The following is a 17,268-nucleotide window of genomic DNA, read 5'->3' on the forward strand; positions in this document are numbered from 1 at the left end:
CTGTTGCCTGTCAACCATGACTGGACACAGCTTCCATCTGTTTACAGACAGTGGTCAATTCCTCAAGTGTCCTTACACAACAGGTGCAGTCCCTATCCACCTTTAATCAATTATTGTCTGAACCACAGGTAATGTAACCCCAACTCTGGAAACAGAACTTATCCAACACAAACAGTCAAAAACAATGAAAACGTTTAGAGCAAAAATAAATAACACCACTAGAAACAGCTAAATAAACAGCTACTCAGAAGAGTGTGAGAATGCCACTAAACTAAAAAATGTATACAATCTGTATAGAAACAATAAGCTGCAGCTGCTGTGAACTCCTCTCTGCTAGGAGGCCGGAGCTCTCCCCATTGTGTATCCCTGAACAACTTCTGAAGGTTTGTTGGTACTGCCCTGGCTCACTCTCCATTTTTGTATTATCATTCATTGTTGCAAGCAAAGGCCTCCCCAAAATTTTGAGCCTTGCAATAATTTTTTTCTTTTTTTGGGCTCTAATGTCTGATAGTGCCACATTACCCAAATGTCGTACACACAACATGTAGGCCTATGTGTCTTATTAAAATTAAAATTTGCATAACTCTGCCTGATGATGAGGTTTAAAGCCCAGAAATGAGTAGTGTGAATAAAAGTAAATTTCGACTGTTCACAATAAATTAGTAGTTTCTATTTACATTAACATCAGTCATGGTGAAGCTTAACTTCAAAGACCACGTTTAAAGCACATCTCCACTTTTGAACATGAAGTTGCCATGTTTGTGTGGGAACCGTTGCTTCTTTACAACATCTGTTTTATGGCAGCTGCAGTTGGAATGCCAGTGGCACAACTACGTCCTTTACCATCACTGACAGAGGAATGGCTTCTTGTTGGCAGAAGATGAGAACACGGGGCTAGGGAGGACTGGTGGTTCCCTCCTGGCTGCTGTGTCACTTCATCCACAGTGTAATTTAATGTATCTCTGCAGACTTTATGCAAGCAGTATGCCTGGAGCTTAAGAATTCTGTCTTGATTAACCATTCTTGTGATCCATGTTTTCAGAATATACTGCAGGTCTCTCTTCAAGTATCTGCCAGTTCACAGTTTTCAGTATTTCTGTTAAGGAGCCATCTTCTCTGTCCTCATCTGTAAATGCTTCCCTGTTGCTCTCATCTGTATTTCCTACTTGTCTCAATGAAAGTGCTGCAGTCAAATGTCAGAGCGAAAACAATATTGTTTTGCTTTTGTTCAAAAGTTTGTGTGTACACATATTGCCACGTGTGCTGTAGTGGTTTCTTGTCATAAGTCTGTCATGTTCAGAAATGAAGTGGACAAATGAGAGAACAATTAATTTTATAAATCCGTTTCTTCTACAATCGGCAGTTCTGGGATGTCAAAATTATTGTATAAACACAATGTTCAAATCTGTGCCAAATGCGAGGCAAAGAAATTACATAGAAAGAGCGGAAGTGCAGGTTGGTCCTCATCTGTATTGTTTGCCTTTGATGTTTTCAGTGTCATACTGTCTAAAGATGTAACTAAAGAAAGAATTGGTAGTGCAAACAGTGGTGTATGCCAGTGACCAAAAATAAAATGAAAATAAAAATCTTTCAGCAGTGTGTACTTCTGGTGCCATGAGGCTTATTGATGAATAGTGAACTTAAAAGAGGTATATTAAACCTATCTGTGAATCACCAGCAGTTAATAATTGAAAAGTGATCACCAATCGGGTTGTAACTGGTATGCAGTGTCTCATAATAGTGTCAGTTTTATCATTTGTCAGACAAATTGTGTGTACTAGATATTTGAAAGTGTGTCTTCATGTTGTGGTAAATTTCTGGACTAGGTATGTTTCTAACATCAGTCCACTAGTTAAATTTTCTTAAGTATTCCTCTTACTTGAAAAAGAAAGCATCCACAAAGCCTGATTTATCGTGTCATTTCTTATTTCAATCCTTGTTTAATGTAAAAGCAGTAGAGCAGCACTCACTCCCGTTAGCACACATTAGTTCATTTATGGCAGTAGCGTGGCCTCTCGTAAAAACTTACAGCCTGCAAGAGCATTGAAACAAGCGTTGCTGGGCAACAGTGGCCAGTAATGTTGTAGTACATATGGCTGCAATTTGTGTGGCCACAGTGTTGCCAGACAACATCGTCAGGATGTGCTGTTGGCAATATGCTATTTTTATGATCTGTGTAAACATACCTTGTGTTCTCCTGCAACACCAGTCCGTGACCACTCATCTGGCCCTTCCTTGCATATGCTGAATGATCATGGCTGCCTCAGACTGTTACGAATCCCCTACTCTTGAGCAGTCATGTATGTTTGTATGTGTGTTGTTGCTGTTGTGGTCTTCAGTCCAAAGACTGCTTTTTTGCAGCTGTCGACACTCCTTTGTCCTGTGCAAGCCTCTTCGTGTTTGCATAACTACTGCAAACTACATCCATTTGAACCTGTTTATTATGTTCAAGCTTTGGTCCCCCTCTACAGTTTTTAGCTGTCACACTTCCCTCCAATACCATATTGACTATTCATTGATGCCTCAGGATATGTGCCTTCATCTGATTCCTTTTTTAGTCAAGTTGCACCATAACTTTCTTTTTTCACCCCTTCGATTTAATACCACCTCATCAGTTATTCATTCTATCTGTGTAATCGTCAGTATTTTTCTGTAGTCTCACCACATTTGAAAAGCTTCTCTGTACTTGTCTTCTTAATTGCTTATCATCCGTGTCTCACTTCCACACAAGCCTACACTCCAAACAAATACCATCAGAAGAGGCTGCCTTACACTTAAATTTGTTTCATGCTAACAAATTTCTCTCTCTCAGAAATACTTTACTTACTGTTACCAGTTGGCATTTTATATCCTCTCTACTTTTGTGATCATCAGTTATTTTTCTGCCCAAATAGCAAAATTCATGTACTACTTTTAGTGTCTCCTAGTCTAATGCAATTCTCTCGTCATTGCCTGATTACCAATTTCCATTACCATTGTTTTACTTTTGTTGATGTTCATCTTATAACCTCTTTTCAAGGCAGTATCCATTTCGTTCAGTGTCTCTTCCAAATCCTTTTCCATCTCTGACGGAATTGCAGTGTCATCAGCAGACCTACACAAGTCCTTGTGTGGGCTGTACAAATATTTTATAAGCTATCTCTTCTGTAGGTCAACTACTATCTCCAGTGCAACAATAAATAAAAGCCTGCCTGTTGCCTTATCTACAAAATAGCCACTTTATATCCTCACTAACTGTTGTTACCAGTTATTTTCATAAATTGAATGACTCTGTGACTGCCAAGTGAGATTTTGCACAATATCCCAACAGGATGTTTGCCAGTCCGGTTCCTACGATTTAAGCTCGTGTCTGTCTCTAATGACCTTGTCATCAGTGGACCTGTAAAACTTTAATCTTTCATTTTTTCCACTTGTGACTTTTTAACCACAGGTTCAGAATAAAATTCCAAACATGACAGCAAAATATGTCACTGATCAAAAGTCTCTTTCTTTTTCCCTCTCTTACGGCTGATTTGACCTTTGTCATTTATCTTTTACATTGGTCAGGTACCTCAAACTCTTATTTAAATAGGTGCAGCTCCAAGCTTCATCTCAAGAGCATCCAAAGTCTGAGTCATTAATGAAAACTCTGGAAAGGAGAAGAGAGAAAATAAGGTACAGGAAGATGCAGGCCTATTGTGCAACATGTAAAATGGAACATAACAACAAAGATGCAGTCACTGGCGGTGACAAGAAATCGTCACGTGCGGTATGCAAACAATTAGAAATATTTCTGTATGCTCTGGTGCATGCAGAGTAGCGTAGCGGTTAGTGTTGCCAGTAAAAATATTGCTGCAGGCTGTGGTGCATGCAGTGTGGCGTAGTGGCAGCATCGCCGGCTTGCATGCTGTTGATCACCAGTTCAAGTCTGACCACCAGCAGTTATTTGTTGTTTACTGTTTATCATATTTAGAGGGTTTGTATTGTCTGGAGTATTTTATGTTTGTTTAAATAGCAGCATTTTGGGGTATTTGATGTTTGTTGTTTGTATAAATAGATGCACTCTCCTAACAGGAGTTCAGTTCTATTATGGCTGTGGATTGTTGTTCGTTGTAAATGTGGTTTCAATGCTAAGTGTTATATTACACTGTCGATCCTGCTATTGGATTTGGATTTCATTCTGATTACAATGTAACAGTATTAATGTACCCAAGTCAAAAAAGTCCAGGACAAGTACTTTAAAAAAAATAACAGTAAAATTTATAAAAAAAACGAAGTTTTAATGAGGATGGCAAAAGTGTACTATAATTTCTGTTGTATCACATACAAGTATTAAATTCCTCTTTGTAGACATATAGTAACAAAATAAATTTTAAATAACATAACAGAAAGAATCATATACACTGGTTTTCACCAGTGCTCAATAATTCAATTAAAGAAGAAGGTTAAGTCTACTTAAGCATGAGGTTTGTTGAATAACCAGTAAATGATTCATTCCATTTTGTTGTAATATACAATGCAAATAACTTGTGCAACATGTAATAAAACTTCTTTGTTGGCCAGTAATTATTTATTATTTTAGACATTCTATTTTTCTTCACTCTTGTGATGTTATCTCTCCGCTTATTTCTATACTCCTTGATCTGTTTGTGTTTGTAAGTCATAGTTCTTGCCTGATTGTTGTACTTTTTGTCGTGTCAGATAGTCTGTATCCAGCTGTTGTTCTTAAAAACCTAATTTCTGCAGCTTACAGTCCTCTTAGATTGTGTGCATCAAAATTGCAGCCGCCAAACTCATGTTTTAGTGTATGGATTGCATAACATTATGATTTTGTCTCGCGTGAAGAGTATTGTGGATTGTGATTCCCAGATTGTGACCAATGCCCCTTCATATTCCTCCATTCCCGTTCCCTCCCCAAAATCTCTCGCACCAATGGGAACAAGGAATGGGGGCAGGTGGTTTGCATCCACATCAGATCACTGATTTTGGCTCTGTAAGTTTGAATCATATAAAATTTCGTTCAAAGTTAGCAGCTGTTAATTAATTATGGTTTTGTAATAACCATTGAGAAGTTGAAAGTAGATAGGATTCATTTTTCAAATCACATGCAAAATATATAACAAATCAAGTGTTGTGTGTGTGTGTTAATTTTGCTTTTTTGTTCGTAAACTGGTGACATGGCATATTGTCATCCATAAAAATTCCATCATTGTTTGGGAATATGAAGTCTGTCAGTGGCTGTAAGTGGTCTGCAAGTAGCTAAATGTGACCATATTTAGTCAACAATCGGTTAAGTTGGACTGGAAGACCCAGTCCATTCCATGCAAACACAGTCCGTACCATTATGGAGCCATCACCAGCTTGTGCAGTGCCTTGTCAACAACTTGCAACAGCATCTTAACACCAAATTTTGCTGCAGTGGCCTAACAGATACATTCATCTCACATCCTACATTGATTTCTGCGGTTATTTCATGCAATGCTGTTTCTCTGTTAACACTGACAATTCTAAGCAAATGCATTTGCTCTCGGTCATTAAACAAAGGCTATTGGCCACTGTGTTGTCCGTGATGGGAGGTAATGCCTAAAGTTTGGTATTCTCACCACCCTTGACACTGTGGATCTCAGAATATTGAATTTTCTAACGATTTCCGAAATGGAATGTCCCATGCTTCTTGCTCCAACTAGCAGAATTGAAGCTCTGAGGATGAGTTGTGAGTCGTACTTGGGTAGCTCTGATGGTAGAGCACCTGCCTGCGAAAGGCCAAGGTCCCCGAGTTCGAGTCTCAGTTCGGCACACAGTTTTAATCTGCCAGGAAGTTTCAGCCATATTATTGTTTTTAGTTGTTACTCTTATCACAATATTCTGGGGGAGGGGGGGGGGACAAAAACAGTAGTCCTTATTCATTCCTAAAAATTATTTGTTTGGTGCACAATTTGTGGAATAATCAACATTTTATTGATACAAACTGTTGCCCATTTTTGTTGCATTACAATACACCGCGTTGTCTCCTTATTTGTCAAATTATTGCAGTATCACAGTTCTGCGTGGGTGACTTAGTTGTGAATTGTTACCATATTAGTTAGGCATACTTGAAACCTTCATTTGCCCCGACACCCTCACAGCCCTGTGTTTTGTAGACTGACTATGTGAACGAACATATATACTGAAATCTCACCACGCTGCAATGCGCGCTCTACAACAGGCCCATTTAGGAGGCTATTAGACTGTTGCTGGGAAGAGAGCACTTGTTGGTAAAACAGAGCAGTTGGACGTAGTTATGTACTGCAGGGGAAGTGCAAACTGTTCACTCTTATCCAAGGAATAATGACATCTTAATGTTCGCTATAGCCTTAGACGTGAGCATATGCTCATATAGTTCTGGCACGGTGCCCAAAATAGAAAGTAACTCATTTGAAATCGGTGAAAAGCAGTATGGTGTCTGGGTTAGGAACATCAAAGTGAAGTTTAAACATATTGACGCGTCAGTGCTGAACGCCTAGCTACAGTTACAACTTGCAGTGCTACAGTGTTACAAATATGTATTTATCTACATCCAGGGTATTTGTGTTTAGCATGTGAATAAAACAGTCACGAAATAAAAGTTGTCAATTTTGGTTTCATCCAAAAATGACATTCGTCATAAGGCTGCACTGGTCACAAGAAATATTGTGTTTCATACTTACGAGTCCTGTATTCTTCTCTTCATCGATTAAAAAAATTTAAGTTTCATTTAATTGCTACCTGGTAAAGCTTAACTGCTAAGCTTATGACTCGAACCAAACTACTGTAGCTGTACCGTCATTCATTCGAACTAAATTGTGTCTCATATTACAATGGACCAACTTTGTTTCAATTTGGAGATGCGGCCTAAAACTCTTCTCTCCCCTTGAATTTCGAGTCTCAAATTTCAGGTGCGACTTAGATTCGGGAAAATTTTTTTTCCTTTACTTAGAGTGTCATTTTTCAGGTGCGGCTTAGATTCGAGTAAATACGGTAAGCAACAAATAACTGAAGATGTTGGATGTAAGAGCCTTTCTGAGTTGAAAATGTTGACACTGGAGCAGTAGTCCTGGGATGCTACATCAAACCAATCAAAAGACTGATGTCTAAATGACATGCTTTACTAACAGTGTTTCTTCCAGTACACCATTAACGAATGGAACACGAAAGTGGAGGAGTGGTTACGCTACACTCCAGCATGCACTGCAAGCCAGCTTGTAGAGTGTAAATGTGAATGGTTAATTATTATTAGCATGTGAATGGAGATATAGATATATCCAATGGTATGACTCTCCTAGTTACGAACAGGACAGGCCATACGTGGCATGTGGTTGTGAAGCTGTTCGTTCAAAGGCATAACATCAAATATTGATGCTTTTTTCTTTGCACCAGCACGGGACGTAGCCCTCGGACATGTGTGGTTGACCCTTTCTGAAACTACTGTGATTGTCAATGAGCAACAGAACAACAAACATGGAATCACCTATGATTTCTGAGGTCTTCTTGATGTGATTCATTGTTGGTATGTTTTTGGGCTCTAGCCAGGCATATGATTTCCTTTATTTGCACACAGTTTTGGCAGCTGACCTTACCATTTTCTTCAGGAAGTGTGAACAGTTTTGAACATATGCTCAATGCATGGACCCCATCCAGACTGTGAAGTATTAGTGGGAAATCTGTAGTTTTTATGGATCAGTGGCAGCAAAGAGTCAATACGCAAACCTCAGTTTTTCTTCTTGTTTCTTTGCCTTCCTTTGGTCTGTGACAGATGCTCAGGATTTTTTATCTGAGTACACATTCTTTTGCAACACTATTTATAGCGTATGTCCAAAATTAACACAGCTGTGGAAGAGATCGAGACCAAAATGGTAAATATAAGTTTTTTTAATTTTTTTTATTTATTTATTTTTTATTTATATGCACTTCGCACACCGAATCCATTTAAATCTCATCAACAGAAGTGAAAGATTTGCCTTGTAATGTTAAAGACTGTGAGAGCCTCTGTGGGAAGACTGAATCCAGTGCCCACGTGACATGTCGTATGTGTATCAGCACGTCAAAGCAGTTGAGGAGAGGTGATAGGATGTTCAGGGAAAGAGCCCACTGAGACAGGTGAGCATATCAGCCTGGAATATAAGCAGGAAATGCAGTACAACAAAACCAGCATTATGATGCGGACTCAGTGTGTCTGCAGTTTCAGCAAGATTTGAGATCTAGCGCTCACTTTATTAATATTCCACCTGATAGTAAATTCATCAGAGCTGGAAAAGAAATGTTTAAAGGTTAACTGTTACTACAAGTCAAACAGAGCATGACTGCACGTCAAATCCTGAAACTGAAGTGAGCGTACAGAAAAAGAATGCAGTGAGCTCCTGAAGGAGAGCACTAGCTCAGCTGTAATAACTGTGTGTGTCAAACAGAGTACTGGACTGGGTTTATCCACCAAGTAACCACCTACATTTAAGTTGGAACTCTCCCTAATCTGCCAATGGTCTGCTATCATGAATATATACTATTTGATGTGCTGATGTAGTAAGCAGCTTAAGTCACTTAAAAGAAATTCTTCAGGTCAGATTGGATGTGTGTTAGGTTCCTTTCAGCGTATGCTGATGAAATAGCGCCATTTTTAACAGGCATACACAACCACACATTGACAAAGATCATTACCTGAAGGCTATCAAGTTTTGCCGATCACAGTGATACACAAGAAAGGATGAAGAAGTAATCTGATGAAACAGATTTGATGCAGTTCTCCACACGAGTATATCGTCTGAAGTCCTTTTATCTCAGTGTAACTACTACAATCTATATCAATTCGAACCTGCGTGCTTTATTGCTGTGGTGTCCCCTACGGTTCCCCCTCCCTTTCCACTTCTCCTCATTACAAAATAGTTTTATTATTGATGCCAAGGGATGTGTCCTATCAGCCTGTCTTCTTTTTGTCTAGTTGGGCCATAATTTTTTTATCGTCTCCTTTTGTTTAAGCACCCCTTTATTGTATTTTCTTCTTGTCTGAATTACGAGGGCCGTTCAGAAAGTAACCTCCGGTTGATTTAAAAAAATACACCAAGTTAAATAAAAATATTTTAATATATACATCTTACAACTACATCTTTGCACTATTTTTCTACATAGTCTCCATAGCGATTGAGGCACTTATCGTATCTCTTCACAAGCTTTGAAATTCCTTCTGCATAAAAATCACCTGCTTGTGCCTGGAGCCAGCCTGTGACCGCATCTTTGAGCTCTTCGTCGTCATCAAACCGCTGTGACCCGAGCCATTTCTTCAAATGCATGAAGAGGTGATAATCACTTGGCGCCAGGTCTGGGCTGTAAGGTGGATGGTTGATAACGTCCCACTTGAAGGACTCAAGAAGGGCCGTTGTTCTGCGAGCAGAGTGAGGACGGGCGTTATCGTGCAAAAAAACGATACCGGAAGTCAGCATACCACGGCGTTTGTTCTGTATAGCCCGTCGTAACTTTTTTATTGTTTCACAGTACACGTCTTGATTAATGGTCGTACCACGTTCCATGAATTCAACCAACAACACCCCTTTGGCATCCCAAAACACCGTTGCCATCAGTTTTCTGGCAGAAAAATCTTGCGAGGCTTTTCTTGGTTTGGTAGGCGAATTTGAATGTGCCCACATCTTTGATTGTTCTTTTGTCTCAGGGTTCACGTACTTAATCCAGGTTTCGTCACTGGTCACGATTCTGTTTAACAATGGTTCTCCTTCGTCCTCATAACGTGACAGAAAGTCTAATGCAGAGGCCATTCTTTGAGTTTTGTGGTGGTCGGTAAGAATTTTGGGCACCCATCGTGCACAGAACTTACGGTAACCCAATCTTGCTGTCACTATCTCGTACAAGAGAGTCTTAGAAATCTGTGGAAAACCAGTAGACAACTCCGACATTGAGAAACGTCGATTTTCACGAACTTTTGCATCAACTGTCTGAACGAGTTCGTCAGTCACCAATGATGGTCTACCACTCCTCTCTTCCTCATGAACGTTTTCTCGTCCACTTTTAAATAAACGTACCCATTCACGGACAACTCCTTCACTCATAACTCTTGGTCCGTACACGGCACAAAGCTCATGATGAATAGCTGCTGCAGAATATCCTTTGGCTGTAAAAAACCTTATGACAGCACGCACTTCACATTTGGCGGGGTTTTCTATTGCAGCAGACATTTCAAACTGCCACAAAAAGTAAACTAGCGCAGGTACGATGTTCACTCGACCACGGCTTGATGCCAACTGACCTGTTGAGTGCGTGAATGCACAGATGACGTCGCTACTCCCCGCACAACCCGCACTGTGACCAATCGGAGGTTACTTTCTGAACTGCCCTCGTATTTACTTCAATACAAGTTTACACTCAAAGCTTGTATTCTCATCTTGTCTGAATTATTTACTTCCATAAAAGTTTATGCTCCAGACAAATACTTTATGAAAATAGTCCTTGATGCTTTTTATTAGGTGTAAAAATATCTCTCTCATTTAGAAAAATTCTTCTTGCTGTTATTAATCTGCATTCTGAGCCCTCTTTACTTCACTCGCCATCAGTTCTTTTCGGCCCAAGCTGCAAAACTTGTTTATTACTCCTTAGATTTTCCAATCTAATTTGCTCTTTACACTCCCCTGCCCTTGTTTTTCTTCTTATGCTTATCTTACAACCTCTTTTCAAGAGACTCACCTTTCCATTTGATGGATCTTATAATCTATCACTGACTCTATGACAAAATTACAATGTCATATGCAAACCTTACAGTTTTTTTCTCTTGTCCCTGAATGCTAATGTTTTTTTTCTGATTTTCTCCTTTATTTCCTTTAGTGCTAGTATAATGTACAGATGTGTATCATTGTAGTTAGGCTACAATCCTGTCTCAGTCTCTTCTCAACGTTACACTCTCTCTGATGTCCTTCGACTGCAATCTGATTTCTATACAAGGCTAAATAACATTTTGACTGTTGTTCTTTATCCCTGATAACTTCAGAGTGTCAAAGATTGTATTCTATTGATCATTGTCAAAAATTTTTTGTAAATTTACAAATGCAATAAATTTTGATTTGTCCTTTACTTATGGTCTAAGAATAAGTTGTAGGGTCAGTACTCTGTCATATGTTGCTACATTTCCCCAGAAGACAAACTAATCTTCTGCCAGTTATTGCAGTTTTCTATAGATAATTAGTGTAGTATTTTGCACCCGTGACTTATTAAATTGATGCCTCAGTAATACTTGCGCCTTTCAGCAAAGATGCCTCAGTAGTGCTTGTGTCTTTCAGCATGCACTTAGATGTTAACATTGATACTTCTACAGTTTCAATGTTTCCTGTGGCGGAAAGCATGTACAAAATGTTTAACCTCTATTATATTTGATATAAAACTAGATCTTCCGAAATTATTCACATTTTTATTGTCATAAATTGCCTGACTATCAGGACCAGTGTATGTTTAAGGTACACATGACTGGCCTGGGTGTCGGTTTGTTCCTGATGAAGACAATGGTGAGTATTTGAGAAAGCTCAAGTATTGAATGAAACACTGTGAGGTTCAAAGACCGAGAAAATATTGCGCGTTAAAACTGCCATGTTTGAGGTAATGAGGCTCACATGCATACACAGAAGCACTGACATACGATGTGGTGTATGACTCCCGATTCTCATGTTGCAGCGGGCTCCTACCACTTCGGTAAGCATACAAGGAAAGCGTTTCAAGGCTGACCAAGTACCAGAAGACCTGGAAAGAAAGAAAAAGAGGAGGAACAACCAGAGCACCATGGACCAAGCCAAGAGTCATGATACAGAAGAAGTTAATGCTGACAGCAGTAAAAAGTCTACACAGGAGGTATGCATATAAAGCTAAAAGTTTTTCAGTATCATTGTGATAACAAATGCATAGATCTGTAAGACGGGGAAGAGGAGTCCATTTAATGATCCCCCCCTCTCTCTCTCTCTCTCTCTCTCTCTCTCTCTCTGTTTCAGGCTGGGCAGCCTGACATAAAAGCATCACTTTTGAAGTCCATTTTTTTAAACTTATGTGTAGTACACTGATTTACATTCTGATTGCCTTTTGGACTACAACACTTCTGCATTTATTCTGTGCTGCCAGTACATATGTGATGATATAACATTATTTGTTGGTTGTATGTTAAATGAGAGTGTAAAGGATCCTCTGTGTCCTGCACTACTACAGAAATGAAAAGCACACACAGAATACAAACTCTTCCCGGCAGGCTAATGTACGCATTGATTTGTGATGTCACATTCTCTCTACAGGAGGCTCTTGTGACTGCAGCAAATAAATCTAGACATCGTTCCAAGTCTGAAACGAGGCCAGAAGAACTGGAAAAGAGAACAAGGAGCAGCAGTGGCCTAAAGACAGTGGACAAGAACAAGAGTTCTCCTGCAGAGTCTGTCAAAGCTGATGATAATAGAAACTCAGCACATAAGGTATAGAATTAGAGTTAACAATTTTTGGATTAGACAATACAGTTTGTTCACTATTCCAGTCATTATTTAGCATGTACATGTTAAGAAAGGAAATCCACTTTTTTGAATATGCTCTGATTTCACACACACACACACACACACACACACACACACACACACACAAAGTGGTGTGTTAAAGAAGTGCTGTAAAATAAGTTCCATTAGAAGTGCAGTTTCCGTTTCAGGCTGAGCAACATGATATAAAAACATCATTTTTGGAGTTTATTTTTTTAACTTACGTGTTGTACACTGACTTTACGGCTGCCTTTTGGACTACAGCACCTCTGCATTTATTCTTTGCTGCCAGTACATTTGTGATGTTATAACATTATCAAATCAAATATTTGTTGTCTGTACATTAAAGGAGAGTGTAAAGGATCCTCTGTGTCCTGCACTACTACAGAAATGAAAAGCACACACGGAATACAAACTCTTGCAGGCAGTCTAATGTGCAAATTGATTTGTGACGTCACATTCTCACTATAGGAGGCTCCTGTGACTGCAGCAAATAAATCTAGACATCGTTCAAAGTCTGAAACAAGACCAGAAGAACTGGAAAAGAGAACAAGGAGCAGCAGTGGCCTAAAGACAATGGACAAGGAAAAGAGTTCTCCTGCAGTTGATAATAGAAACTCAGCACATAAGGTATAGAAATAGAGCTAACAATTTTTGGTTTAGACGATGTAGTTTGTTCATTAATCTAGTCATTATTCAGTATGTAGATTTTAAGGAAGGAATTCACTTTTTTAGTATGTTCTGATTTGTATGACGTTCATGTCTTAAAAAATTGCACTGCATTGTATTCACTGTTGGCACACTTATATATATCTGTAGAGGTGAGCACACACATTTTTTTCCTCTTGTTAATACCAATCAGTTATTGATTTAGAAGATGCCAATGAACCATCATATTTCATTTATTTGGAGACAGTAGATACACGAGCAAAAGAAAGTAAATATATTCACTTTAGTTCTAATCGTCATTAGGTTCCCAGTATAACGTACTGCACTCACCAGCTCCTAGGTGGCACTGTTCTCTTTGCTTTTGGTAAGTTTCAATGTTATCATGTAAATTCACTTTGCACTCTTGCGAAGTGCCACTCTCAATTTGCAAAATTGGAGAATAACATTCTGTGATCTATTTCTTGTGCTCTGAAGGTGCATCAGGAGCTGGATTCCACAGAAAACTTTTAAAACTGTGTGGGGCCAATGTGTTACCATGGAAAAGTTTTTACCAGTGGACTGCACGGTTCAAAATTGCCCAAACATAAAAAGGACGAGAAAGAACACAACGTTGACTCACATATGTTACTGGGAAAGACTTTTGCCTTATTTAGAATAACTGACATTTGCGTCCGATGAAATGGCAAACCGAGTGTACATTACCTATGATTCTGCATATGACGTCATCCATAACGGTCTAAACTTTGGTGAAGTAATACAATGAAGCAAACAAGTGCAGTCGTATGAGAATTTCTCAATAGCTATTGGACTGTTAATGAAGGTGAAATTTTTTGTAACTATCCATCACTGGAGATTAAACGTGGGTTCATTGCTGTGAACCAGAGAGCAAATGCTAGAGCCTGACCAAACACAAGAGTGTGGCATGGAAACAACTCAGATTTCCAGCCTAAAATGAATTCGAGAGTCATTCCATTACAGGAAAAATTATGTTCTTGATATTTTGGGACACACACACGCCATTTCTGGAACATTACTTTCAAAGGGGATCAACAGAAGTCAACATTTCAGTGATATGCTTAGCAACGAGTTGAAGCCTGCAATTTGGAACTAAAAAGCCTGCAATTTGGAACTAACATGGAGATGAATTGTCAAACAGTGTTTTGTTTTTGCGTGTCAATGTGCATTCATATATTGCCACCCACAGTGTTCATACTCTGCAGGATACGCATTTAGAAGTGTTGGAACAACTTGCATAGAGTCCTTATCTTGCCCTGTCAGATTTCCATTTGTTTAGTACACTTAAAGAGGCCACCAATTCAGCTCTTATGGAGTTGTGAAAGAAGTGGGTGTGCATAGCTTGATATTCATCTAAAAACTTTTTTTCCGAGGTTATTGGAAAACTTTTAAACTTGGGCAATAATAGATCAAATGCACTGAAAATCAGGGTAACTTGTATTGTAAATTTTGTGCTGTTGTGGTGTTGTATTAAATAGGAAAAAGTTGTGCAAGTACTTTTTGAACATCATTTTTTGGAACTTATTTTCTAGGTTATGGGATGTATGCTAACTTGTTCCTTGGTTTTTCTCATTCTTTCTTTCTTTCTTTCTTTTTCTTTTTTTCTCCTACCATACCTCTGTGATTATGCAGCTTTATTTGGTGAAAGGACATTACGGGGAAGTGTAAGGAACTTTCTGGTTATGGAAGGGCTAAAGTAGCAAAGAGCACACACAGTATACCAACTCCTTTGACAGGCCAGTATATGAATTGATTTGTGACTTCACATTATCACAATGCAGGAAGCTTCTGTGACTTCAGCAAATGGATATCGAAGATGTTCCAAGTCTGAACCAAGACTGGATCGCTCGGAAAAGAGAAAATGTAGCAGCAGTGAGCTGAGGACAGTTGACGAAGTCAAGAGTCTTAATAGAAACTCGGTCACCTCAGTCACTTCTAATGATAGAAATTCAGCACAAAAGGTATACAGATAAAGGAAAAAATCTCACTAGAGAAATCATTCAGTTTCTTTATGATACCACATAACTGTGTTTCATTTTGTAGTGCATAGATATTAAAGCAGTTTTTTTTACCAGCTATTTTAAGTAAATACCTTTCTTATTTGTGTAGCATTCATGATTTTAAGAAAATAGCAATATATCATAACTACTTGTATACTTATGTATTTAGGAGGTGGGAGTGCAAATTTTCTTCTTATTGATATCAATACAGTTGTTGAATTAAAGGATGCTCATCAAACCACAATATTTCATCTCCTTGTTGACTGTTAGATAAAGGCATCTCTAGGTTGTTCCACAATACTGATGATTGTTTCTATTCTTAGAACACATCTCTCGTCATTAATCCAATGACACATGAACATTTTATTCAAATCATCCTTTCGGCATTCTTTAGTTTCCTCTCCAGTTTGGCGGGTATTCAGTATGTTCATATCCTTCAAAAATGTCTGATGCTGTTTTCACTTTAGTCCACTTAAGGCCTATCACCTTCTCCGGAACACGGGTTGGCGTTCTGCTAATTACTTTGAGAAGGTCTTTGTTAATTGTTCATACAGGCATTTTATTTAATTCATATGCTATTCAAAATAGGTCTTGTAATCTCCTTGTTCCTTTTCACAGAAATTTGAATTTGATTTTTCAAGGATAACTTTTTTCTGTACACTTTTTGACTGGTACTTCTCATCAAATAATGTTTGAAAAACTTCCTACATTTTTATAACAGTCTTTACTGTTCAGCATCAGCCTCTGAGTGACTGGATGGCACAACTAATTCTTTTGTTGTATTCTCATGTATAATGTAAATATTTTTGAAAGCCTGATCAGCCCATAATATTTTAATTTTGCTGTCCACTTCCTTCGACATTTCGCTTACATTTTCTATTGTAATGCATACTTCCCCAGTGAGAAGTTTGGTTCTCAGCTGGTCACTATAAGACTCAAAAATTCCTGAAGTTCTGCAGGAATTTGATTAGAACTCACTTGTGAGGGATAGTGTCAAACATCATAGGGAAATATGAAACAACTTGATATCATTTGCTGACAGCACTTATTACTTCGTGTTAATAAAGAATTCTTAATAAAGAATTAGATTAGGAAATGAGACACTTAAAAGTAGTAAAGGAGTTTTGCTATTTAGGGAGTAAAATAACTGATGATGGCCGAAGTAGAGAGGATATAAAATGTAGACTGGCAATGGCAAGGAAATCGTTTCTGAAGAAGAGAAATTTGTTAACATCGAGTATAGATTTAAGTGTCAGGAAATCGTTTCTGAAAGTATTTGTATGGAGTGTAGCCATGTATGGAAGTGAAACATGGACGATAACCAGTTTGGACAAGAAGAGAATAGAAGTTTTCGAAATGTGGTGCTACAGAAGAATGCTGAAGATAAGGTGGGTAGATCACGTAACTAATGAGGAGGTATTGAATAGGATTGGGGAGAAGAGAAGTTTGTGGCACAACTTGACTAGAAGAAGGGATCGGTTGGTAGGACATGTTTTGAGGCATCAAGGGATCACAAATTTAGCATTGGAGGGCAGCGTGGAGGGTAAAAATCGTAGAGGGAGACCAAGAGATCAATACACTAAGCAGATTCAGAAGGATGTAGGTTGCAGTAGGTACTGGGAGATGAAGAAGCTTGCACAGGATAGAGTAGCATGGAGAGCTGCATCAAACCAGTCTCAGGACTGAAGACCACAACAACAACAACAACAACAATAAAGAACCAGTTGTGTTGCACAAGATGGTGCCCATACGAACGGTTAGTGTTCCGCTCTTATCAGAAATGGAAAAATTGAACAGTTCATTATGTAAAGAATGTAAAAAGATGTAAAAAGAAGGTGATAAAAGGAATCCTGTATGTTAAGTGTGACTAGTGGTTGCATGAACAGCAAACCAAAATAAACTTGAAATACGTCAGTGATAATTTTTTATGGACGTGTCTCGGCTGTTTACATTTCGAAACATCCCATCAAAATACTTTGAAATGATTTTAAGGTGCTGAAAAGTGAAATCTCAATTTTAAAACAAGAAAATGATAATTATTATGAGAAAAAGAGTTCGATGTGTTAGAAACCTGTGGAACAAAAGCAGAATAA

The 17,268-nt window shown here is 38.5% G+C and overlaps 1 protein-coding gene across 1 annotated transcript in view; it reads left to right on the forward strand.

Moving 5' to 3' along the window:
- Positions 1-17,268, forward strand: part of LOC124551228 (microtubule-associated protein futsch-like) — a 365,786-nt gene that overhangs the window by 130,369 nt on the left and 218,149 nt on the right. Inside the window, exons 17-19 of the mRNA XM_047126221.1 lie at positions 11,659-11,832; positions 12,264-12,437; positions 12,963-13,121. Coding sequence (XP_046982177.1) covers positions 11,659-11,832; positions 12,264-12,437; positions 12,963-13,121 — 507 coding nt within the window. The remainder of the gene's footprint in view (positions 1-11,658; positions 11,833-12,263; positions 12,438-12,962; positions 13,122-17,268) is intronic.

Source organism: Schistocerca americana, chromosome 9, assembly GCF_021461395.2.
Source record: "Schistocerca americana isolate TAMUIC-IGC-003095 chromosome 9, iqSchAmer2.1, whole genome shotgun sequence".
Classification (NCBI taxonomy): Eukaryota; Metazoa; Arthropoda; class Insecta; order Orthoptera; family Acrididae; genus Schistocerca; species Schistocerca americana.